Below are 26,493 nucleotides of genomic sequence, written 5' to 3' on the forward strand. Positions count from 1 at the left end.
AGGCTCCACCATGCACAGATTCACATTTACCTGGAGCCATCTAATTAACACCTGTACTCCACTCGTCACCTGCGCCTGGGCCTTTGGCGGGTTTCTGCAGTATGTTTCTCCCTGAGGCCTTTCTTTGTGAAACACGTGTGTACCTCGCTTGCAGCTCTCTGCCCACTGACGGAGGAGCGATGAGCCTCATGTGTAACTGATGGAGAAGCCCTCCACTGCACCCTGCAAGAATGTTCTTCTCAGGGGAGCAGATGTCGTCCTTTCCATTCCCGTCTCACTCTCCCTAACTGCTTTTTCAACTGGATCAGTAAGATTTTAGTGTTAAGCAATATTTGGAGTCACTGTGGTGAAATAATCCAAATTGACCATGCCGGGGGATGGAGACAAAGATATCCGCCATAGTAATTTCTGAACTCTTCTGTAAGTGAGATATAGTGATTTTGAAAAACTCACTCTTCTAATTGTGGGAAACAGTTTGGTGAATCCTTAAAACATTAGTAGAATTACCGGATGTGCCTGTGATTCCAATCCTAGGTACACATCCAAAAGAACTGAAAGTAGAGACTCAGTCAGGTACCTATGCACAAGGGTTGACGGCAATATGATCACCATCTCCAAAAGGTGGAAACAGCTTAGTGTAAATGTCCATCATCTGAAGAATGGATAAACAAATTGTGGCATATCCTTACAGTGGAACATGATTCAGCTATAAAAGGAATGAGGGGCCAGGCGCCATGGCTCACGCCTATAATCCTGACACTTTGGGAGCCCAAGGTGGGGTGGATCACTTGAGGGTCAGGAGTTCAAGACCAGCCTGTCCAAAATGCTGAAACCTCAGCTCTACTTAAAAAATACAAAAATTACCCGGGCATGGTGGTGGACACCTGTAGCCTCAGGTACTTGGGAGGCTGAGGCATGAGAATTGCTTGAACCCGGGAGGCGGATGTTGTAGTGAGCTGAGATTGCACCGCTGCACTCCAGCCTGGGCAACAGAGCGAGACTCCGTCTCAAAAAAAAAAAAAAGAAAAGGAATGAGGCACTGATACATGCTTCAACATGAACCGTGAAAATATGCTTAGTCAAAGAAGCCAGACAAAAAGTCTGTATTAAAAAAAGACCACATATGAGATGATTTCATTTATGTGAAACATCTGGAGTAGGTAAATTCATAGAGACGCAATGTGGATCAGTGGTTGCCAGGAAGGAGGACGAAATGGGAAGAAATTGCTTAATGGGTAAGAGGTTTTACTTTGGAGTGATAGAAATGTTCTAGAACTGGATAGTGGTGATGGTTGCACAACATTTTGAAAGTACTAAAGGCCACTGAAATGTTCACTTTCAAATGGTTAATTTTATATGAATCATACCTCAATACATGATTTTTTTTTTTCGAGACGGAGTCTCACTCTGTCGCCCAGGCTGGAGTGCAGTAGCGTGATCTCGGCTCACTGCAAGCTCTGCCTCCCGAGTTCACGCCATTGTCCTGCCTCAGCCTCCCGAGTAGCTGGGACTACAGGTGCCCGCCACCACGCCTGGCTAATTTTTTGTATCTTTTAGTAGAGATGGGGTTTCACTGTGTTAGCCAGGATGGTCTCGATCTCCTGACCTCATGGTCTACCCACCTCGGCATCGCAAAGTGCTGGGATTATAGGCGTGAGCCACTGCACTCGACCAATACATGATTTTTAAAAAACCTTCAGCTTAGACTATCCTGGCTAACACAGCGAAACCCTGTGTCCACTAAAAATACAAAAAAACTAAGCCGAGTGTGGTGGCCTGCTCCTGTAGTCCCAGCTACTTGGGCGGCTGAGACAGGAGAATCGCTTGAACCCGGGAGGCGGAGGTTGCAGTGAGCGGAGATCACACCACTGCACTCCAGCCTGGGCGACAGAGCGAGACTCTGTCTCAAAAACAAAAACAAAAAACAAAACCGTCAGCTGTGCCACCGCTCCCCACTCGCTTCTCACTAGCCAAGTAAGCCTTTCACTCAGTTCCATTGCTTCTACTGCTGGAAGCAACTTCTACAATTTTGTGCTTTCAATTCTGGTGAGTACTCCTTTAAAGCTAAAGTGCTCATCATGCCTTTTAAAAGAAGACTTTAGATAGTAAACATAGAGACCACCGTTTTTTTTTTTTTTTTTTTTTTGAGATGGAGTCTTGGTCTGTTACCCAGGCTGGAGTGCAGTGGCACGATCTAGGCTCACTGCAACCTCCGCCTCCTGGATTCAACTAATACCCCTGCTTCAGCCTCCCGAGTAGCTGGGATTACAGGCGCCTGCCACCATGCCTGGCTGATTTTTATGTTTTTAGTAGAGATGGGATTTCACTGTGTTGGCTAGGCTGGTCTCGAATTCCTGACCTGACGTGATCTGCCCACCTCAGCCTCCTGAAGTGCTGGTATTACAGGCGTGAGCCACTGTGCCCAGCCTGGAGACCACCTTTTGACACCTTGATATGAAATGAGAACATATATGTGGAAAGGTGTAAAATTAAAAGAGACATCCCGTACCCTCACCTGAGTTACTTCTTCTAATAAATTCATACCTAAGTGCTGTATTTTCTAGCCTTCTGTGAGTGGGGCTGGGCAGGGCAGGGATGCTTGGACTCTCTTTGGTCTCTGATTTAGTCACTTCGAGGCTCCTGGGGGAGTTCCTCTGAGGTGTCCATTCCCTGTCCCCTGTCTGCTTCTATTAGATCCCATCTCAGGCCCCTTCCCACTCTACACTTCTGAAATTCACTGATGTGGGTGGAATGATGCTTTGTAAAAATGGCCGTGTAAATGTGTGCTAATTACCTTGACATTTCCAAGCTGCTTGGTGCTTAGAACTCGTACTTTAGGACAGGAGGCTCACAATGGTGACCCATAGCGTGATCTCTTGGACTTGTGTGGTAAGAGCCTCAGTTTACAGTGTTTAAAAATCATATCTGTATAAAAATGTGACTCCTGGCTTCTCTCAACAACTCAGGACTGGTGGCAACCATGTCCTCGCGTAGACAGTGGGTTGGAAGTGGGGACTGCTCCTTAGCTGGGGTACTCTTGTCCCAGTGTGCCTTGTGAGGACTTCGCTCCTTGGAGGCCTTGTCTGTATCTGCTTTTGGGATGCCTGCCTTAAGGATTCGTAGTAGAAATCTTTACAAACACTCACCGTGTGTGTGTTTGTGTTTGAGAGTGCGCACATGAACAAGAGAGAGAAAACCAAAAAATTACAAATCTGGAAAAGTTAATAAAGATCTAGAACCTTATCAAGATTTTCCAAGGTGGTGTTCTTCTGTGCCTTGTGACTTTCTTCCATTTTCCATCCCGTTCCCATGAGTGCCTCACATTTGTGTTTTCTGTTTTGAGATTGTAATTCTGTAGAAACCATAGTTCTAAAACTGGGCAGGGCCAGAATTTAATCACACTTTTGATTTTCCAAAAGAGGACAGAGAAAGACCGGGAGAAGTGCCAGAGGCCACACCCTGGGAACTGACTGTCGTGAGTCCTGAGGCTGTGCGCTGCCTCCCAGGAGCCGGGCTGGGGCTGGCACGGCCCGCTTGGGGAACAGGCTTTCAAGCGAGCTGGACCAGGTGTGGGTACTTGCCTGGCCACTTCCTGGCTGTGTGGCCTGAGGCAAGTCACTTCCCTTCTTCTGGCCTCTGTTGCCTCATTCAGACAGCAGGTGTAATCATGCTTGCTTCTCAGAAACCTTGTGAGAATTACATGAGATTGTGTATTTCAGGTGCCTCTCATATTGCTGGGTGTGCACGAAACAGGCGGTGCATGGTAACCACTGGCCATCTGAGTCCTGGGAAGGGATCTTGGGACATTTCTTCCTCTTTCATCTTAACAAATTGAAAATAATAGAAACTCTGGGTGGGCTAGGGGTAGAGGGAGGCAGGAGAGAGAAACAGAACGAAAAGTTAGAACGGGCCTGAGTACTTTAAAAGTTATGTTTTGGAACTCGATATAGTTTATCCTTTCTTTTGGAGATAAAAGGAAAGGGAGTGGGTAGGCAGACAAAGATATAAAAAGCAGGATGTTAAGTTTGAAAAACGATGATGTAGGTTAAGTCCATCCCCGTAGAGGAACATTCTTTATTTGTACATGTGCCCTCATGAGCTCTCTGTTTAAATATAGCTGAGTACGGGCCCCAGGGGAGTGTTTGTAAAGGCTCTTTGAGGTCTTTGGATAAAGATGCTATATAAAGCCAGGGAATTATTGCACAGATCTATGTATATATGTGAGAAAGTGTGTGTGCGCACACATGCGTCCACACGTCACCCTGTCTAGTCATCGCAGTCAGCAGTCTCTTCCCTTTTTAATTTTGAAAAGGCAGTTGAAGATCAATTAGTCCCAGGATAATTTCCCCCGGGGGGCCTTTAGTGGCTGAAGAAGAGACGCCTTTCACCCCTCCCTTGGCGTCACTGTTTCAGTGCTTTATATAGCAGCCTCCGAGGCCCGTAATCATTTGTGTGAATGGGCCTGTGCGTCATCTGGCTGTGTGTCTGTGTTTATGTTTGGGTCCCTGGGGACTGGGGGCTGGTCCCTGCTCCACTGTTCTTTTTGAAATTGAGCATTCATGTGGTCACTGCTGAGAAAGGAGGAGAATGGTTTTGTAGGCTCGTCCTGTTTGAGGTCATGGTAATGATATATGGGACCGTGTCCCCTCCTCCCCATGCCTGTTGCATTCGCGAGATGCGTAATGGAAAAAGCTCAACTGGAGCCTGAATCTCTGTCAGTGGGGCAGGAAATTACAGCTGTGAACCTGGTGGTTAGTGTTCTCTGCCGAGGCCTCGAACTTATGATTAACGCGGTTGACATTTCTGCCCAGCTAATCCCATGCTGAGTTCTTGGAGCTGAGGGTGTCATTTCAGCAGTGGGCAACTGTCAGTCATTCATTTGTTTATTAATTCACTTACGCATCTTACCTTTGATCATTCACCAGGTCTCACGTGTGTCCTGTGCTGGGCACTAGAGCCCCAGTACTCAAGGGACCCACAGGCTCGGGGGTGGGGCTTTGGTGGGCAGAGATGCAGATGGGTGCCTCTAGCCCAGTAGACAGTGTGCTTTCGTGGAGGTGCATATGAAGTGCAGTGGGAATCACTGAACTCTACTTGGATTGTTTGGCTGTGAGGACACAGAACCCACGCCGATTTCGAACACAAGGGCACAGAAACCCATAGGGGTTCCCCAGGGCCTGGGAGCTGAGAGTCGCGCAGAAGCCAAGGTGGCCATTCGTGTATGACTCCTTTATTCCCTGTGGCCACATGGTCACTGCAGGTCGCCTCTCACTTCTCCCGCCGGCCCTTGGATAGCCGCCTTGGCTATGGTGGTGCAGCAGGAGGCTAAGCCAGGAATGAGGAGTTCACTGAGTCACCCCAGGCTGCAGGGCTCCGTAGTAGCATGCCAGACTCAGCACTTTCTCTGTGGCTGAGTGGGCTTACCTTGAGGGGATTTGCTGGCTCCCCCGTTTGGTGGCCCTCTGCCTGTGGCTGCTGCATCTGCATTTGTCTCTGTCCAGACCTCTGTACATGGCAATAGAGGAGCCTCCAACCAACGGTCCTGGGCCCAGTTTAGGATTTCATTTAAGGATGGGTTTATTTATTTATTTATTTTTTATTTTTTGAGATGGAGTCTCGCTCTGTTGCCAGGCTGGAATGCAGTGGCGCGATCTTGGCTCCCTGCAACCTCTGCCTCCCTGCAACCTCCACCTCCTGGGTTCAAGTGATTCTCCTGCCTCAGCCTCCTGAGTAGCTGGGACTACAGGCACACACCACCACACCTGACTCATTTTTGTGTTTGTAGTAGAGACGGAGTTTCACCATGTTGGCTGGGATGGCCTCCATCTCCTGACCTGAAGTGATCCGCCCACCTCAGCCTCCCAAAGTGCTGGGATCACAAGTGTGAGCCACTGTGCCCGGCCAGGGTGGGTTTATTAAACTGGTCTTTTGAGCACTTGGCTTTCAGCAAATCACTATTTCAGTGTGTCTCCACACTCACCATTGTGGAGTGACTTGCAACTGTTTGCTCTTGGGCCACAGGTGTGTGTTGCCACCTTCTTTTGCGTCTCTTGTCAGGCTGTGGCACATCTGAACTTCTGGAAGACTCTCTATGATGGGCTCGGTTTGAGTCAGTAGCCACCCTTGGTCTCACTGATTGCAAGTGGAGTGGGTGGGATGGGAGGCCTGTGGGAGCTGAGTCTCTGAGCAGGGGCAAGAGTATGACAGGGCAGGCCTGTGGACTCCCGCGACTGCTACAGCCAGAGAGCCCCGGCTGCTCAGAAAAGGCACGCCCCAAGCGGAAGCTTGAAGGACAGCCTGGAGTCAGGGAGGGGGCCAGGCCTTCCGGACCCTGGGAAACAGCCTATGCCAAGACACAGAGGCACGAGAGAAGGAGAGAGTGTTCAGTATGGTTGGAGTCTAACCAAGGATATGGGCAGAGGCTGGAGTGGCAGAGAGAACACTGGTCTGGAGCTCAGAAGAGGGCCTGGTCTGGAGCTCAGGAGAGGGCCTGAGTAGAGATGTGGGTGTGTGCATGGTGGACGCAATGATTGAGCTCTTGGCATAGATACAGCCTTATATCCACACAACACGACTGAGACCCGGCTGTAACTTTTTCATTGCCTATCATCTCTGTCATTAAAATTAAAAAAAAAATTTTTTTTTTTTAGGCGGAGTCTCACTCTGTCACCCAGGCTGGAGTGCAGTGGCATAATCTTGGCTCACTGCAATCTCTGTCTCCCAGGTTCAAGTGATTCTCCTGCCTCAGCCTCCAGAGTAGCTGGGATTACAGGTGTGTCCCACCACACCCGGCTAATTTTTGTATTTTTAGTAGAGGTAAGGTTTCACCATGTTGGCCAGGCTGGTCTCGAACTTCTGACCTCAAGTGATCCGCCTGCCTCGGTCCCCAAAGGATTACAGGCGTGAGTCACCATGCCCAGCCTATATTTTTTTTTAAATTTTAACTATATGACAAAAATTGTACGTGTTCAGGGCATACAACATGATGATTTGATGTATCTCTGCATTGCATAATGACTACCACAATCAGATGAACATATACACCACCTCCCGAATGAACATGTTTTTTTTGTGTTAATATGTGTGATGAAGACACTTAAAGTCGGCTCTCTCTTCAGATTTCAAGTAAACAGTACCATAGTATTGTTAGCCAGAGTCCCCATGCTGTCATCAGATCCGCTGAACTTACTCACCTTCTAACAGAAAATTATAAGATGTAGCCTTTGGTCAACATCACCCATCTCTCCCATACCCCTATATATACACATATACTTCATATATGTTCACATCATATAAATACACATATACATCATATACATACCCATATACATCATATACATACACATCATATACATACACATATACATCATATACATATACATCATATACATACACATATATACATATACATCATACACATACACATGTATATCATATACATATATACATATACATCATACACATACATCATATACATATACATCATATACATATACATCATATACATACACATATACATACACATACATCATATACATATACATCATATACATACACATATACATCATATACATATACATCATACACATACACATGTATATCATATACATATACAACATATACATCATACATACACATACATCATATACATATACATCATATACATATGCATATACATATACATACGCATATACATACACATACATCATATACGCATACATCATATACATACACATATACATCATATACATATACATCATACACATACACATGTATATAATATACATATACAACATATACATCATACACATACATATACATCATATACATACACTACATATACATATGCATATACCTATACCTATACATATACATATACATATACATATACATATACATATATCTATGCAGTGGAATATACAGCCATAAAAAAAGGAGTCCGAAGCAGCAGTGGCTCTCCTGCTGTTCTGTTTCTCTCCGTCTGCAGTGTCCTGTGTGGGTACAGCCAGTGGCCCCACCTGATTGGCACAGTCACAGCTGCTGCAGAGCTGCCTTCAAGCCTGAATGAAGAAGGCTGAGAGTGGGGCATGGAGGGAAGAACTTGTGATGTTCTCTTAAGATGGGCTGGCAAATGTTTTCTGGAAAGGGCTGGACAGTGGATATTTCAGGCCGTGTGGGCCCCACGGTCTCTGTCGAAACAACTCATCAAAGCAGACTTACACAATCCCGAAATGGGCAGGTGTGGTTTGGGGAAAGCTTTACTGGCCCCTACTCTATCCTATGAGGCTGGTGATACCAGCAACATTTTCCAGCTGAAGGAGCTGAGAAGCAAGGATGATACCATTTGCTGGGACCTGGAACTGAAGTGTGAGGGACATGGGATTCAAAGGTAGATCTAATTAGAAAACTGGTGTTCAAGGCAGGGCACGGTGGCTCACCCCTGTAATCCCAGCACTTTGGGAGGCCTAGGCAGGTGAATCATGAGGTCAGGAGTTCGAGACCAACCTGGGCAACATGGTGAAACACTATCTCTACTAAAAATAGAAAAATTACCCAGGCGTGGTGGTGGACGCCTGTAATCCCAGCTACTTGGGAGACTGAGGCAGAAAAATCACTTGAACCCTGGAGGCAGAGGTTGCAGTGAGCTGAGATTACGCCACTGCACTCCAGCCTGGCGACAGAGCAGGACTCTGTCTCAAAAAAGAAAAAAAAGAAAACTGATTTTCTTTCTACACTGCCAATTTACTGCCCTGAGGAGCTTAAAGTTCTACAAACAATGGACCAATTTTCCATGTGTGTTAGATGTGCCCTTGATGTGCAGATACTATAGCAAAATTATTATTTCCTTAACGGAGTTGGTCTTCGGTTTCAGGTTAAGAGAGATGGCATACATGTTTGTTCAGATACTCATGTAGTTTTTATTGCTTCATTTCACATATTTAAACATTATTGTACCAGAAATTAATTTCAGAACATTGCAGGAACTGAGATTTATTGAAGTCTGGTGTCTTGCTTTTCCAATGGTTCCTTGCCCAGCTGCATTTGTGGATGAATCCATCCTGTCCACAGCATTTTCAACGCTGCTTTTTATCTCCGATCAGTTTCTGATGGTTTGAATTAACATTCCCCTGTGCTCTTGCCTGGTTTTGTGGTTCTGTCTTCTGAAGCCGAGCAAGGAACCAATGTTGAGATGGATGGTCATTTGTCTTTCAGCCATAGGAGAGGGGACCCCCCAGCGTGGCCAGGCTCTGCAGAGGCCACAGTGCAGAAGCGCTACTCTGTTTTCTCTCGAAATGTGAGCTGTGGCAGGTCACAAAGAGGAAGGAAATCACAGTGATAGAGACTAAACAAATCATGGGCTGCATGGCGCGGGGGAGAGGAGAGAAAATTACATGTTCGGGAGCTCCTCTGCTCGTGTGTGTCACTCGTGCTTGGCGAAGTATAATATTTACCCAATCTATGGAAATCACCCCAACGTTACCTACCAGCTTTACTGCCCCCAAAGAGTCACAGAACAGCCGAAGTGGCAGCAAAAGTGAATGTGCGTTCAGGTTCAAGCCCGTTGAAAGAACATTTTGGGGGGTATGCCAGCTCTCGGTCCCTTTCCTTCTTCACCGTTAACCTGAACATTATGTCATAGCCGCGTGAGGAAGGCGGAAGAGTCTCACAGCTTGTCTTTCTGTGATGGCGTTTTAAAAAGATTCCCACTACCAGAGTACGGTTTGGCTGCGCTTGTGATATCAGTCATTTTGATGCTGATAAAAACACAGGTGTCTCATCCAAGAGGCTGGAGATGCACCATGTATAGGACAGGGGAGGGCAGGGAAGGGTGAGGCCAGGGTGGAAGAGTGGATTGGGTCAGCATCCATCATCCTCTGTTTCTCACAGGTGGCTTTTGGGCAGTGATTTGGGCTCCTGCAAGGGGGGCTTGTGGCTGAGATCTCTCTTTTTGTTTTTGTTTTTGTTTTTTTGAGATGGGGTCTCACTCTGTTGACCAGGCTGGTCCTGAACTCCTGGGCTCAAATGATCCTCCTACCTTGGCTTCCCAAAGTGTTGGGACTACGAGCATGAGCCCCCGTGCCCGGCCTATATCTCTTAAGGCTACTTGAGGCTGTACTTGCCAGGCAAGCATTGCTGTCTCTGAAACCTCCTGGGAAACAGTTTTTTCCTCCTAGAATTTCCGCCTGGAATATAACATTTTCAGCTACAAAGTCTGAGTAGCAGCATTGGGGACCCCGTTATCCCGTGCCTGCAAGGCCCAGAACCCAGATACTTGCTCTTCCAAATGCCACATTGCTGTCTGGGGTTGATTTCCCACATTGCCCGTGGTGATCTTGTTTCACACTTCAGAAAATTCTACTATCTAGTCTGCTGCTCTAGGGCATAAACCATTTAAAAAATCCTTTATTTCCCAAGATGAGGCAGACAGGAGCTCAATAAATCCCCTAACTCTTGAAAATGTTTAACCCACTTGTGCTTGTGAGCCATACGGCTACCTGATCTCCATTTTCCTGTCTTCCGCTGTTGCATTTCTGCAAAGACTGTAATGATACTGATCAGTAATACTTGCTAAATGCTATCCTGTGCTGGGCACCATTCCTAAGCATCTCACTTATATACTGTCTTACTGAATTCTTACAACACTTCTAGGAGATAGTAACTGTTAAGATCTCATTTTATAGATAAGGGAGTTGGTGCTCAGAGGGGATCACTAACTTGCCCAAGGTTAATCCACTGTAGAGGCAGGATTTGAACCTGGGACCTGACTCCAGAGACTGTGCTCTGAAATCCAGGACCCTGATCAGCTGAGTCTCTTAGACTGTTATAGGAGTTATTTTTGAAAGGGAAAAGGGAACTTATCTAGACAAGTCATCCTTAATAGCATATAATCCAGAGAGGTGAGGGCATGCTGTAATAGGCGAGACCTGCCAATTAATCTTGACTTTGTTTTCTCTCTTAGGTGAGCTGCGCCAGGCTATTGTGGCCATGATGAACAGGAAGGATGAGCTGGAGGAGGAGAACAGGTACCGTGATTTTCAGGCTTGAGGAATAGCCTCTTTCTTTGACGTTATGCCTCTGGGGCAGACAGAATATAACAGATGAGGGACATTTTGCTTTCTTGGCAAAAATCGTGACTGGCAATTTCTTATCATCGGGGATGTGCCACTGTGGTAGCTCTCTTGTGCCTGGTGTGTTAGAAAGGAGTGAGAACCTTATGATAACAGCACCTTCATAGAACAAGCTAAGAATTTGGTAGAACAGTCATTAATTCTTTTTTAAAAAACAGCCTTTATTGATATTTAATTCACATGCACTATAATTAACTCATCTAAAGTGTATGGCTGAGGCAGGCGGATCACAAGGTCAGGAGTTCAAGACCAGCCTGATCAACATGGTGAAATCTCATCTCTACTGAAAATACAAAAATTAGCGGGGTGTGGTGGCCCGTACCTGTAATCCCAGCTACTCAGAAGGCTGAGGCAGGAGAATTGCTTGAACCTGGGAGGCGAAGGTTGCAGTGAGCCGAGATTGTGCCATTGCACTCCAACCTGAGTGACAGAGCGAGACTCCGTCTCAAAAAAATAAATAAAGAAATAAAGTATAGGCCAGGCGCGGTGGCTCAAGCCTGTAATCCCAGCACTTTGGGAGGCCGAGACGGGCGGATCACGAGGTCGGGAGATCGAGACCATCCTGGTTAACACGGTGAAACCCCGTCTCTACTAAAAAATACAAAAAACTAGCCGGGCGAGGTGGCGGGCGCCTGTAGTCCCAGCTACTCGGGAGGCTGAGGCAGGAGAATGGCGTGAACCTGCGAGGCGGAGCTTGCAGTGAGCTGCGATCCGGCCACTGCACTCCAGCCTGGGTGACAGAGCGAGACTCCGTCTCAAAAAAAAAAAAAAAAAAAAAAAAAAAAAAAAAAAAAAAAAAAAAAGAAATAAAGTATATAATTCAATAGTTTTTACTATATTCACAGATAGGAGTTAACATCAACACAGTCAATTTTAGAACGTTTCATCACCCCTGAAAGAAGCCCTATACCCTTTAGTTATTACCTTTTTAGCCTTGGCAGTCTTTTTTTCCCTTTTGACAGTTCTGGCTCTGTCACCCAGGCTGGAATGCAGTGGCGTGATCTCTGCTCACTGCAACCTCCACCTCCCGGGCTCAAGTGATTCTCCAATGTCACCCTTCTGAATAGCTGAGACTATGGGAGCATGCCACCACACCTGGCTAATTTTGGTATTTTAGTTTTGACATGTTGCATAGGCTGGTCTTGAACTTCTGAGCTTCAGTAATCTGCCCACCTTGTCCTCCCAAAGTCCTGAGATTATAGGAGTGAGTCGCTGTGCCTGGCCTCTAGGCAGCCTTTAGTCATCATTAATCAAAGACCTGTCTACCTACCATGTTCCAGGCATCTGAACACTTACCTTAAAGTTTGCCCAAATCGGGGGTACTTAGGGCAAGATGAAATTCGGAGTCTTTTGACTTGGCCAAAAACCCAGTTGCAAACTCTTGGGAGGGCGAAATTTTTCATTAATCTTTCTTCCCTTTTGAAACCCACGCTAGATACCACCTGACATTGGCTGCCGACTCCCATCTGACTTATCTTGACTGTGGGGTGGTCATAGAAGGCTTACCTGCAGTTACCTCCTGAACTTCAGCAAGCATGATTCAACTGCCTCCCTGGGACGTGGGGAGAGGGGGCGTGTGCGTTCACGTCATCCTCTCTTACTCACACCCTCTTTTTTTTTTTTTTTTTTTTTGAGATGGAGTCTCGCTCTGCTGCCCAGGCTGGAGTGCAGTGGCCAAATCTCAGCTCACTGCAAGCTCCGCCTCCTTGGTTTCGCCATACTCCTGCCTCAGCCTCCTGAGTAGCTGGGACTACAGGCACCTGCCACGTCGCACGGCTAGTTTTTTGTATCTTTTTTTAGTAGAGACGGGGTTTCACCAGGTTAACCAGGATGGTTTCGATCTCCTGACCGCGTGATCCGCCCGTCTCAGCCTCCCACCGTGCTGGGATTACAGGCTTGAGCCTCCGCGCCTGGCACTCACACCCTCTTTTACACACAGTCATGATTCTCCTTTAAACCTCATTTTTGGTCCTGCTAGACAAGCTTCTCTCTTGTCCTTTCTGGAAACATATAAAAGCAAACAAGCATGATTTCTGAAACAAAAGAGGATGTCTTCAAAAGGAATCTTTAGACCGCACCGTTTTCCAACTAGAATAAACTTTCAATAGAGGGCTCGCACCATTGCGGGATTCTTTCTCCTTGCTCCAGCTGGGGCTATTATCCTGGAAGAAGCCATAGATTTTGTCTTACCTTGTGAAGAACAATAACTGCTGTCTGTTACTTTTTTGTACTTCCCAGAAAGAAAGGAAAAATTATACCATGTTTTTGTCAGGGACCCCCAGGCACCACGGGGGTAATTTCCTCAAAGCTCTCAAGGAACACAAGTCTTGGAGATTTCAGTGAATGAACAGAGTGCGGTGGGGGTCAGTTGTTTTTGATTATATTCTTTTTTTTTTTTTTTCCTTGAGACAGAGTCTTGTTCTGTTGCCCAGGCTGGAGTGCAGTGGCGTGATCTCGGCTCACTGCAGCCTCTGCCTCCCGAGTTCAAGCAAGTCTCCTGCCTCAGCCTCCTGAGTAGCTGGGATTATAGGTGTGTCTCACCACGCCTGACTAAGTTTTGTATTTTTAGTAGAGATGGGGTTTCATTTTGGCCAGGCTGGTCTCAAACACTCCTGACCTCAAGTGATCCACCCACCTTGGCCTCCCTAAGTGCTAGATTACAGGCGTGAGCCACCCCGCCCGGCCATGTTTTTGCTCATATCCTGATGTCACATGGCAGGTGTCCTCTGGATTTAGTATGTAGATGTACCATGGTTGGTAATTGTTTTCCAGAAACAGCCAGGTAGAGTGAAGTAAATGGTCAGCAGCACCATGGTTGGCTGTCTCCGAGGCGGTCACTGGTGATGGTTTCTAGAAGACCTGCTGTGCTCTCCTTTATTTAAGACCAGGGATGTCAGATACACAAGTGAATCCTGTGCTGGCTGCAAGCCCCCTGTTGGAGGGTTAACAAACTTGGGAATGTAAAATGCTATCTGTGCTATCTCAGATGCTTTAGTGATGTAAGACATTTCATATATGTGCTTGTTTCACCTGCAGTTGGCCATGAAACAGGTTCGCGATGTGTTTTGTAGGCACAGGTGGAAATGAGACTAGACATTTCTCAGATACTCTGAGTGTATATTCTATTTTTATGCCTCGGATTATTGTTTTGGCCTCTCCTGGCATCCTTTCCTTGGTTAAATCTCTTACCTGGTGTAGCTGTGACAAAATGGTCTCATTGGAACATGCTACACCTTTGAGTGGGGTATTTGTAAAGGGACTTGGCTGGAATTTGCTCGCCTCATTGTTTTCCCTTGATTTAGGCTGTCAGAAGGCTGGCCTGCTCGCAGGCAATCAGGGACATGGAGCCCAGGCCACAGACGACTGTCCCTTAATTCTTACTCTAAGGCTGTCAGAGTTTGCTATCTCCAGTTCACATGAGATAGACTTGAATTATGGTTTATGCAGAGCCTTGTGGAAAATGCATGGCTTAGGACTTGACTTACGTTAGGAACTGTGTCCTGGGTGCAGTGGGGTCTGGGTTGACAGCTTCTGAACAGATGGGGCCTTCTCTTCCCAGATCGCTGCGGAACCTGCTCGATGGTGAGATGGAGCACTCAGCCGCGCTCCGGCAAGAGGTGGACACCTTGAAAAGGAAGGTGGCTGAACAGGAGGAGCGACAGGGCATGAAGGTCCAGGCGCTGGCCAGGTAGGAGAGGGTGAGGGATGGAGAGGTAAGCACGTGGGGGCTTCATTAAAACCTGAGCATACTGGGCCGGGCGCGGTGGCTGACGTCTGTAATCCCAGCACTTTGGGAGGCCAGGGTGGGTGGATCATGAGGTCAGGAGATCAAGACCATCCTGGCTAACATGGTGAAACCCCGTTTCTACTAAAAATACAAAAATTAGCCAGGCATGGTGGCATGTGCCCGTAGTCCCAGCTTCTTGGGAGGCTGAAGCAGGAGAATGGCGTGAACCCGGGAGGCAGAGCTTGCAGTGAGCTGAAATCATGCCACTGCACTCCATTCCAGCCTGGGTGACAGAGCAAGACTCCGTCTCTAAAAGAAAAAAAAAAAAGATAGTGACTAAAGCAAAAAATGTGTTTTACTTTATTTCATTGAGTAAATAGTATGTATGCATGTGGTTCAAAATACAAAAGGTGAACCTGTGCAAGTCGCCCTTCTCTTATCCCAGCCACCCAGTTTGTTCCTTAGAGGGGGTCGTCGTTACTGATTCCAGAGATGTTCCCTGTGCACACAAGCAGATACGTGCGCATATACTTTTTTCCTTTTCATTCTCTTCTCCTCCTTCCTTTCTTCCTTAATGTGAAATGGTAGCCTGTCCTATGCAGCATTCACTTGACGTCTCAGAGATTGCTCTCATTGGCCCGCGTGGGGCTGCCCTCTGCTTGTTAAGAGCTCCTGACATTTCCTCATCTGATTGCATCAGAATTCATTTAAGCAGCCTGCCAACAGCCAGGCGTTGAGATGGTTTCCAGTCTTTTGCTACCACTAATAATGCCACAGTCAACAACCTTGGCGTTGTTTGTTTTCTTCCCGTATGAGTATATATTTTGGAAATATTCCTGGAAGTGGAATTGCTGGGTCAAAGTGCAGTGCATTTGTAAGTTGGACAGGGACCATCAACTCGCCTGGCACGGGCGTGAGCCGCATGTTCTGCAGCAGCATGGGAGAGGGCTTGCTGCGCTGCAGCTGTGCTCACAGCCACGGTATCTGACTGCTGGGTCTCTGATAATGCCAGGGCTGGAAATGGTGCTAGCAGAACATTTTTCTTTCCCATTTCTCTAATTAAGAGTATGGTTGAGCCACCTTTTATTTAAAAGCCATTTTATTTCCTTTTCCGTCACTTTGTTTATGTACTATTAAAGAAAGCTGCAAAGTAAACTGCCCCAAATCCCAGTTTACATGCATCTTTACTGAATTTGTTCATATACTAACATTTTTTTTTTTTTTTTTTTTTTTTTTTTTTTACTATACATATAATCTATGCCTGTCATTGTTTAGTCTGCCTTCTAGCACTGCTTAGGAGTGCAAAAGCAGCTTTTGTTGTTTCCATATAGGCCTCATGTTAACCACCTTTGTGTACCTGGATGTGGTATTTGATTGAGTTAACACGCCATATTAAATTGTCCATTCTGGATTGGAATGATGAATTTAATATGGTCAGTTTCACATTCAGATTGTTTTCAGTTTGTTCTCAGTTTAGGTAAGATAAGCAGTTTATTGATTGTTCTGTAAATCTATTTTAAAATAAGACCACGAGATAAACACGTCTTGTGGATGTGCAAGGGAGCCCAGAGTTAAGTCAATTTATGGCAGCAGCATTTACCTCTCTGTGCTGTTAGATGCTGCGAATGGCTCTAATGTAATTGTTTTGTATGTCTTATTGAATGTTGGCACTATGATCCTATGTTGAATTTCCATTCTTTGAGCTTTTCCCCTTTCGTCACATTTTAAAATGATAGCTCAAGAGCATCAAAGACAGTTAAATGACTGTTATAAATAGTGTAAATGTGCCTAGTTTGGCATTTTCTCACCTGGACCGCCCTTTTGCCTGGCCATGCTAGAGTTCTGCAGCATAATTGCATTTAATGTTCACAATAAAGTCTGAAGCCTTTAGAGACTGGTTCTTAGTGAGCAAAGAGATACAGAATTATATGTCCTGTCTTTTTTTTTTTTTTTTTTTTTGAGATGGAGTCTTGCTCTGTCGTGCCCAGGCTAGAGTGCAGTGGCATGATCTCGGCTCACTGCAACCTCTGCCTCCTGGGTTCAGGTGACTCTCCAGCCTCAGCCTCCCAAGTAACTGGGATTACAGGCATGTGCCACCATGCCCAGCTAACATTTTGTATTTTTAGTAGAGATGGGGTTTTACCATGTTGGCCAGGCTGGTCTTGAGCTCCTGACCTCAGGTGATCCGCCTGCCTCAGCCTCCCAAAGTGCTCGGATTACAGGCGTGAGCCACCATGCCCAGCCTCCGTGTCATTTAATGGCTTGTATTAGCAGTTAGCGTAGTCTTGAGTCTTTGCATCATTACTTGCAAATTGTGTGTTTCTGGGTGAATGGCTCAACTTCTGCACGTGTGTGCTTCCTCATCTCTGGGATGGAGAGGATGATCTCATCCGGCTGAAGGGGCTGAATGAGGAGGAAAAGAAGTGAGGGTGCATAGTGCATATGGCAGTGGACACGAGCAAGGCATCCTAAGGGTATTCCACAGGAAGCGTGTTTTAGTGCATGACAATTGTTGGGAAAATTTTATCCCATAAATGGGGTAGATAAAACCAATTTCCTAACTGGGCAGTTTTATAATCCCTACTTAAGCAGTGGGTAGCTAAGAGTTTAAGGTGTCTGAAAGTTTGCAGTCTGCAGGCAGAAGGAACCAATATCTGTAAAACAGACCAATATTTCAAAAGGAGAAACTAGAAGTAGGCAAACCAATCAGCTGGATATGTAAGTTTTGAAAAATTCCGTTGCTGACATGTTCCAGATAGAGTTAACCTCTGCCAATGGTCAGAGCTTTCTTCTTGCTTCTGGCCAGAGTAAAAGCAGCTGTCAGTGTTGGCAGTTGTTACCTGGGGGTGGGTGGCTGTAGCTGCTGGGGCACAGGAGGGGGCAGTGGAGTGTCACAGGCTGGAAGGTGAGGCTCAGTCACCAGCACTACACTTTCCTCAGGTGCGTGGGTATTCAGGTGCAGGGGTCACAGTGCAGGTGGGTATAGCTAGGGCTTTATGGTATAGGTGCTTGCCTTGTACTGACGGGGTCAGACCACGGCTCTCCTGCTTACTAGTTGTGTGACCTTGGGTGAGTTACTTAACTTCTCTGTTTCTGTTTCCTTAGTGTTTTTTTTTTTTTTTTTTTTTTTTAAAGACAGTGTCTCACTCTGTCACCCAGGCTGGACTGCAGTGATGCGATCTCAATTCACTGCAGCCTCCACCTCCTGGGCTCAAGCAGTTCTCCCATTTTAGCCTCCAAGTAGCTGGGACTGTGGGCAGGCACCACCATATCCAGCTAATTTTTCTCTCTTTTTGTACGGACGGGGTTTTACCATGTTGTCCAGACTGGTTTTAAACTCCTGGGCTCAAGTGATCTACCCGCCTCGGCCTCACGAAGTGCTGTCATTACAGGCATGAGCCACTGCGCTTGGCCTGTTTCCTTAGTTTTAAAATGGTAATAAGGAAACTCTTTACCTCATAGAGTTTTGTTGAATAAATAAAACGAGAGACCATGTATTGCTCAATGTGCTTGATAAATACTTAGTAAATGTTAACTATTATTTTCATTTTTCTTGACTATAATAATTATGTCTCCTTATCTCATCAAAAGGTCTATTTTAACAGCAATGGTGCAGAAAGAATTAGGAGCTAGTCTATCTCCTACTCAGAAAAGTGAAATATCCGAATGCTAAGTATGTGCTTGTGTATATGCGTGTTTCACTGGCTCTGAGTTCATGGTTGTAAAACTGAATGTCGCCAAGCAAATCCTGCATTTGATGACACATTCCTTTTGCTAGGAATTACTGGATTTTCTAGAACAAGGTCATGTAACTAGCCTGGTGCTTTTTGGCCCTGGGCAGCTGCAAGTTCCTGAGGCAGAGGCATAATAATCATTTGCAATTAAGGCTCTGTAAGTCACATTCCTCTAAATAATCGATTGCCTTGTTTCCTTTTGAATTAAGAAAACTCAAGCTATGAGACATGTTAAAAAAAGACACACATTTATATGAGGAAAAGTGGCTTTGAAGGAAGCAAGTAAATGGGTTCTTGAATTATTGTGAGGGCTTATTTTCTGTTTCTTGTCATTGTATTATAGCAGTATTAGCTCTCGCTGTGTAACAAATTATCCTCAAACTTGGTTGCTTAGAACAACAAATATTTATGATCCCCCACAATTTCTGTGAATTAGGACTCTGGGAATGGCTTAGCCAGGGCATCAGGGTCTCTCATGATGTTGCAGTCAAGCTGTTGGCCAGAGTTGCTGTCATCTGAAGGCTTGACTGGGGATGGGGGGATCCACTTGCAAGCGTCATCCTGTGGCTGTTGGCAGGAGGCTTCAACTCCTTGCCACGTGGGACTCTCCGTGAGGCTGCTCCCAATACAGTAGCTGACTTCCCAGGGCGAGTAACCCAGGAGCAGGAGAGGGCGCACCCAAGCTGGAAGCCACCGTGTTTTTAATAACCAAGCCTTGGAGGTGACACAGGATTGCTTCTGCTCTATTCTGTAGTCACAGTCAGCCTTGGTTCAGTGTTGGGGGAAACACACAGTGGTGTGACTAGCAAGAGGCAGGGGTCACTAGAGGCCACCTTGAAGGCTGCCTGCTACACACCCATCAGGCGTCTGCTTACTCCTGGGGCAGATACTACCTGTATTAATATTAGGGTCATCCAGAGAAAGAGACCAATAGGATGCATATATGTTTCTAGAAAGGGGTTATTATAAGGCATTGGCTCATATAATTATGGGGGCCAAGAAGTCCCACAAGCTGCCCTCTGCAGGCTAGAGACCTAGAAAAGCTCATGGTGTAGTTCAAAGGCCCAAGAGCCAGAGAACCTGTGGTGTAGGTTCCAGTCTGAGTCTGAAGGCCTGAGAGCCAGGAGTGCCGAGGGCAGGGGAAGAGCCATGTCCCAGCTCAAGCAGTCAGGCAGGGAGAGAACTCACTTTCCTTTTCTTCTACTCAGGCCCTCCATGGAATGGGGGGTGCTTGCCCACAGTGGTGAGGGCCATCTGTTTCACTCAGTGCACAAACTCACATGCTAATCTCTTCCAGAAACACCATCACAGGCACACTGAGAAACTGTGTTGATCTAGCTGTCTGGGCATCCGGTGACCCAGACACATGGATATGCAAAATTAACCATCACACCCCCCAATTTTCCTTGGTGGACCCTTGTTCCTTCCTTTCTGTCCGTGTGGTTTAATGGGGCTACCCCTGCCTCCTGCCCCCACAGGGCTTCAGAGGAGGGTAGCCCACCCAGGCCCGGACAGTCAGGTTGCTCCATGCACTGGCCACCATGAGGGCTTTTTAGGAGGGCATATGGCCAGGATGGTCTGATAAGAGCCAGTCACAGCATCCTTGAGAGGATGGTGCCAGCCAGGAGTCATTGGCAGCTATCTTTGCTATTTTATGGGGAGATTCTAATCCCACGTGAGAACCATGTGGTGGAGAAATGGAGGGAGGGAGAAATCAGCAGTTCCTGATAGTCTCATTTGAGCTCCTGGATCCAGTCTTTCCTGAAGCTGTCTTTCCTCTGAACTCTTCACGTATATGAGCCAATAAATTGCTTTAATTCCTTGAGCCATTTGTGGTGGTGTTTCTCCGTTATAAGAGTCCTGACTGAAGAGGCCTCTTGTTTGGTTATTAGAGATTGGAGCATGGGTATTTTCTCTGCACCTAAGTAAACATGTCATCTCAACAGTCAACCTGCCAGGTCTGGGAAGGGGCTTCTCGTTGACTGAGAGTCACGAAGGTGGTGGAGAAAGTATTCCTCGGGGGGAGCCCCTTGGACTGCTGCTCAGAGCACCGCTCCAGACTTCCCTTCGTGTATCTCACTGGGGCCGGCCTTGCGGTTACTCTCCTGCCGTGACTCAGAGCGCCGCTGTAGACTTCGCTTCTTGTGTCTTACTGGGGCCAGCCTTGTGGTCACTCGCCTGTTGTGACTTTTCCCTCCTTCTGTGCAGTTCTGCTGCGCTCACATGAACATGTTGTAAGTTGTATGGCTGGGCCGTTCTCTTCATGCTTCTGAGCCTCTCTGGTTCTTTACCTATTTAGAAACTTAAAGGGGGCTGGGGTGGCATGGAGCACTCTCCCTCCTTTCTCCTGTGCAGTGGCGTAAAGCACCCTGTTGATGTGTCATGGTCACTGCTGGCTTTGGAGGGCCATGTCCGACCCTTACCTAGGGAAACAGCACAGCACAGTGACTCTGGTCCTGGCTCTGCCACTTGGTAACTTCTCAGTTGTCAGTTTCCCCACCGACACTAACATGCTTTTGATGGCAGAAACCCACACCAAATTAGCTTTTTTCTTGCAGTAGCTGGGAAATCCAAGGACAGGTTACTTTCTTCAAGCACTGTGGGACCCAGGTCCCCCAGTGGCACCAATGCATTCTCCCTCTCTCTTTCCTTGGTCCCGCCCTCTGTGCACTGGTGTCATGCTTAGGTAGGCCCTCTGCACAGAGCAAAGGTGGCGTCTGGTAGCACTAAGCCTCGCCCAGGATCCAAAGGGAAGAGACTCTAATGTCTGTATATAACACTTTAGGAAAGTTTGTTGTTGTTGTTGTTGTTGTTTTGAGACAGAGTCTTGCTCTGTCGCCCAGGCTGTAGTGCAGTGGTGCCATCTCAGCTCACTGCGATCTCCACCTCCAGGGTTCAAGCAATTCTCCTGCCTCAGCCTCCTGAGTAGCTGGGAATACAGGTGCCCACCACCATGCCTGGCTAATTTTTGTATTTTTAGTAGAGAAGGGGTTTCACCATGTTGGCCAGGCTGGTCTCGAACTCCTGACCTCAAATGATCCACCTGCTTCAGCCTCCCAAAGTGCTGGAATTACAGGCGTAAGCCACTGTGCCCGGCCTAGGAAAGATTTTTTAATGGGCATGTTACGGCGAAGAGTGAGCGGAGGGCCATGATTGACACTCTTGCCAGGTCCCCAAGGCAAGCAGCGGGCAGCAAGAGCATGTCTCTTGCATTTTCTCCTAGGATTGTCGGGACGATTACAGGAGCTGAGGCTGCTAAGCACACAGCGCAGCTCTAGGCCCTCAGTAAGCGCTCAGTGAACGTCACCTAATTTCTTCTTCTTGGCTGGCGCCTTGGCCGTAGGTGGCTGGGGATGCCGAGGCGAGGGCAGAATCTCCTGGACCCTTCCCTTGTCCAAACCTCCCCTGCAGTGAGTATCTTAGAGCCTTTGGCCCCTGGTCTTCATTTGACCTTCAGCTCCTCCTGCTGTATTTTTCCAGCCCTGCCTGCCTAGTGTGTGTCCCTTTGTTTATTTGTCCCTGCTGGGCTGCTGAGCAGTGAGAACGTCCGTGACAGTGTTGTACGTGTGAGATTGAGAACTGTACTGTACAACCTGGAATGGCCTTGGGAGCCCTGTTCAGATCATGCTGTCCCGCACCCTAGGAGACCTTTATTGGCTTTCTATGAAGGCTTTAAATCTCACACTCCACCCTAAGGCTCAGCCTCCTCTGTCCTTTGCCTTTAAATCATTGGAGAAATATGAAGATTATGTCCTTTGTGGAAAAGGACAGTATATTTCTCCAGTGTCCATCCAAAGGCACTGATTATGTTTTTATCACAAGAGGCAAGTGGTGGGAGTTGAGAAGGTCAGGCATACTGACTTGAATTATGGGGATACTGGCTTGAATTTGAGCCCAGCCTGGGCTAGGGATGGCCTTTGGAATCAAGGGTCTGGGCCTTTTCAGTGCTGTCTCCCCAGTTCAGAACACCTGCTCCAGTGGGAAAAGCCAGTAGGCTTCATCCTGCTGCCAACTCTGGTAGTCACTGCCTGGGATTCTGGCTGAGAAGGACTGGAGTCCTGTCAGGACTCAACAGGAAAGAGTGTTGTTATTGATTAGCAATGTCTGCCATGCACATGGGAAGGGGATGTGGTGGCAAGTCTGGCGAGAATTTGCCATCCATATGCTAGCACTTCTGGTGTCTTGGAAACTGCTTGAGATAAGGTCCCCAGGCCAAGATGGCAGCATTGTACATGAGACTGAAAAAAAAAAAAAAGAATTTGTCACTCTTTTTTTTTTTTTTTGAGATGGAGTCTCGCTCTGTCTCCCAGGCTGGAGTGCAGTGGTGCAATCTTGGGTCACTGCAACCTCTGCTTCCCAGGTTCAAGCAATTCTCCTGCCTCAGCCTCCTGAGTAACCTACAGGCATGTGCCACCATGCCCAGCTCATTTTTGTATTTTTAGTAGAGATAGGGTTTCACCATGTTGTCCAGGCTGGTCTGGAACTCCTGACCTCAAGTAATCTGCCTGCCTTGGCCTTCTAAAGTGCTGGGATTACAGGCGTGAGCCACCACGCCCAACCTGTCACTCTTTTATGAAGCCCACATTATTATTTTCTGTTTGGTAAAAGAAACATGCTTTGAAGGAATATCTTAAATCCATGATGTAAAATAAAACGAAACTTTGCTCTTAGGCTTAGTAGAGACAAGAAATAAGACTCAGTTTTTGTTACATGTCTTTCAAAAATTAACCGTTGCTTTGTTGTGTGATTTAGGAAGCCTATGTTTATGGATGAGAGGAGGGGAGGAGGAGAGGGGTTCTTTCATAAGAAGAAGAGTTGCTGTAGTGAACATAGTGTTATCACTAGGCTGCTGGCAAGAGGCACCAGAGCTGCCTCTTGACTTTCTAGGTATGTAGGTCAGTAAACCTCTTTTTCTGTTCAAGAGAGTTTGAGTGGGGCTTTCTGTTTCTGACTACATGAATACAGAAGGCTTTGTCGGTCAGGCGCAGTGGCTCATGCCCGTAATCTCAACACTTTGGGAGGCTGAGGTAGGCGGATCACTGAGATTAGGAGTTCGAGGCCAGCCTGGACAACCTGGTGAAAACTTGTCTCTACCAAAAATACAAAAATTAGCTGGGTGTGGTGGTGTGTACCTGTAATCCTAGCTACTCCAGAGGCTGAGGCAGGAGAATAGAGAATCACTTGGGCCCAGGAGGTGGAGCTGCAGTAAGCTGAGATCGGCCACTGTACTCCAGCGTGGGCGACGGAGCGAGACTCTAAAAAAAAAAAAAAGCTGGAAGGCTTTGTGCACTATCTCCTGCCTGATCATGAGTCCAGTCAGGTCCCTCTGAGATACACTTCATGGGAGCCAGTATTCCTGAATAGCATTTTTATAGATAGTTGCAGTCCGGGTTGTCGTCTATGCACTGCCTGTCTTCCCTTTTAGACTGTGTGATCCATGAGCGCAGTGACCTGCCCTTGCACCTAGTACAGTGCCTGGCATTGCTCAGTCATATTGGCTAAATGAGGGACTGAAGGGACCGTGGGGCCAGTGATTGTGTCACTCGGTATGAGTGTCACTGAGAAATGTCAGTTCTTCCAGCACCTTGATGGTTCTCCTCCTGTTGGCATCTTCTCTTGGCACAAAGCAGCCAGTTAGGCTCGGCTTTAGACCTGTGGATGGTCGTTTGCCCCAAGACAGTATATTTTAGTCATTTTCTGGGAATTAGGGCTTTCTGGAAGCCTCTCAGCCGTTTGTTGAAATCTTACCACATAGAGGCCAGGTGCAGTGGCCCATGCCTGTAATCCCAGTCCTTTGCGGGGGCCAAGGTGGGCAGATAGCTTGAGCCCAGGAGACCAGCCTGGGCAACATGATGAGACCCTGTCTCCACAAGAATTACAAAAATTAGCCATGCGTGGTGGTGCACTCCTGTGGTACCAGCTACTCAGGAGACTGACGTGGGAGAATCACCTGAGCCCAGGAGATCAAGGCTGCAGTGAGCTGAGATTCTACCACTGTACTCCAGCCTGGGAGACAGAGCCTGGGAGGCAGAGAGAGACCGTCTTAAAAAAAAAAGGAAAAGGAATCTTACCACTTAGAGTCAGTAGTAGGTGACAGAAACCCACCCTAAACTGTCTATGAAAAAGTGCAGTTGATTGGCTTATGAAACTTAAACCTGTAGGAGAAGAGCTAGCTTTTTGCTGGGCTGGATCAAAGCTCTCGGGAGGTACCATGAATATCATGCAGTCCGCATGACTTTCCATGTCTCCTCTCTCTTTCCCTCGGTCTTGGCTTCATTCTTAGGTCAGTCTTCTCTTGCGGTAACAAGAGGGCACCCAGGGGCCCCAGCCTAAATCCTGTCGATTTAACACCACCAGTGGGAGGAGAAGACTTTTTTCCAGTAGCTCTGGAGAGGTCATTTCCTGGGCCAGCTGTGTTACTTTTGCTGCCCATGCCTGGGTCCCATTCCCCCTGGAGCTGGGGGTGGCTGGCTTTCACTCACCTGGACTCCATGGAGCAGGAACAGGGGGAGGAGAGTTTGCTCAAAAGGAAAACCAGCATGTTCCTGCCATCAGATTGGGGGTGCTTGTGGTGGGTGCAGCCTGCAGATGTCCCCAATAGTGGGTTGCTTCCACAGAGGGCTCGTGACACTTGGAGTCTGTCGATTTTCCCGAGTGACACTACTGTGCTGTCACTCTTGTGCCAGCCGTCTTGTGCACCCTGTCTTGGTAGGTGAAATCTGGGCTCAGCCATTCTAAGCGGTAGCCCAAAGGTCTCTGTGCTGTGTTCTCTATTGTGTTTTTCCTTGGCTAGATATTTTGGTCTGATATAATCTGACCTTATTAGCAAACCCCTGGTCCAGCTACTTTGGCATATTTAGGCTTGATCTTAGCAGACTCAATATCTGTTTTAAATAAAAATATTTGGTAATGCCCCCTTCCGAAATGAAATTTATGGCGAATATAACCTACCTACACAAGTAATTAAAAAAATCAGTATAACACTCTACTGTAACATGGAAGAGAAATGAAAGGAAAGGAATTTATCATTCAACATAGATTTCAGTACATATTGGTCAGGCGCAACTCTGCCAGAAAACGTGCTGACGCCAAGTACTTGCACCTCCTTCTCATGCATGAGTTTTGATTTTAAGAAGGTAAGAAGATCAGAAGTCATTGTTTAGAAGGAGTCCAGAAAAAGAGCAGAGAGTGGGTGAACCACAAAGTAAACCTGGTCTGGTCAGTATATATGAAAGGCATTCCATTCTAGGTCCAGATTATAAGTAAGGTTTCTACCTACATGAATGGCCACAGGACGACTGAAGTATTACAGGAGGTAGGCTGATCTTGGTTGAGTGCTACTGCCTTGGCCTTTCAGGACAGTTAGTATCCTCGGCTCCGTGCTGTAAATGCTGGTAGTGCCAACAGAAAGGGGTCCCGATCCAGATCCCAAGAGAGGGTTGTTGGATCTTGTGCAAGAAAGGATTCAGGGCAAGCCCTTAAAGTGAAAACAGGTTTATTAGAGAAAGTAAAGAAGCAAAAGAATGGCTACTGCATAGACAGAGCAGCAGCGTGGGCCGGCAGACTTCGAGTACTTATGGTTATTTCTTGATTATATGCTAAACAAGAGGCAGATTATTCATGAGTTTTCCAGGAAAGGGGCAGGATTTCCTGGAACTGATGATTCCTCCTCCTTTTAGACCATGCAGGGTAACTTATGAACATTGCCGTGGCATTTGTAAACTGTCATGGTGCTGGTGGGAGTGTCCTTAGCATGTTTATGCATTCTAATTAGCACACAGTGAGCAGTGAAGATGACCAGAGGTCACTTTCATCACCATCTTGGTTTTGCTGGGTTTTGGCCGCCTTTCTTACGGCATCCTGTTTTATCGTCAGGGTCTTTGTGACCCATATCTAATGATAG

At 46.9% G+C, this 26,493-nt stretch overlaps 1 protein-coding gene across 6 annotated transcripts in view; it reads left to right on the top strand.

The window, feature by feature from the left end:
- LOC105467916 (sorting nexin 29) overlaps window positions 1-26,493 on the top strand; it is a 590,024-nt gene that overhangs the window by 131,456 nt on the left and 432,075 nt on the right. For all 6 annotated transcript variants that reach the window (XR_011616096.1, XM_071083656.1, XM_071083659.1 and 3 more), the window contains 2 exons: window positions 10,961-11,024; window positions 14,689-14,817. Coding sequence is in view for 5 of the 6 variants with exons in the window: in XM_071083656.1 (XP_070939757.1) it covers window positions 10,961-11,024; window positions 14,689-14,817 (193 nt within the window). In the remaining variant the exon portion in view is untranslated. The remainder of the gene's footprint in view (window positions 1-10,960; window positions 11,025-14,688; window positions 14,818-26,493) is intronic.

The sequence above is a fragment of the Macaca nemestrina genome, chromosome 18 (assembly GCF_043159975.1).
Source record: "Macaca nemestrina isolate mMacNem1 chromosome 18, mMacNem.hap1, whole genome shotgun sequence".
NCBI classification, from domain to species: Eukaryota; Metazoa; Chordata; class Mammalia; order Primates; family Cercopithecidae; genus Macaca; species Macaca nemestrina.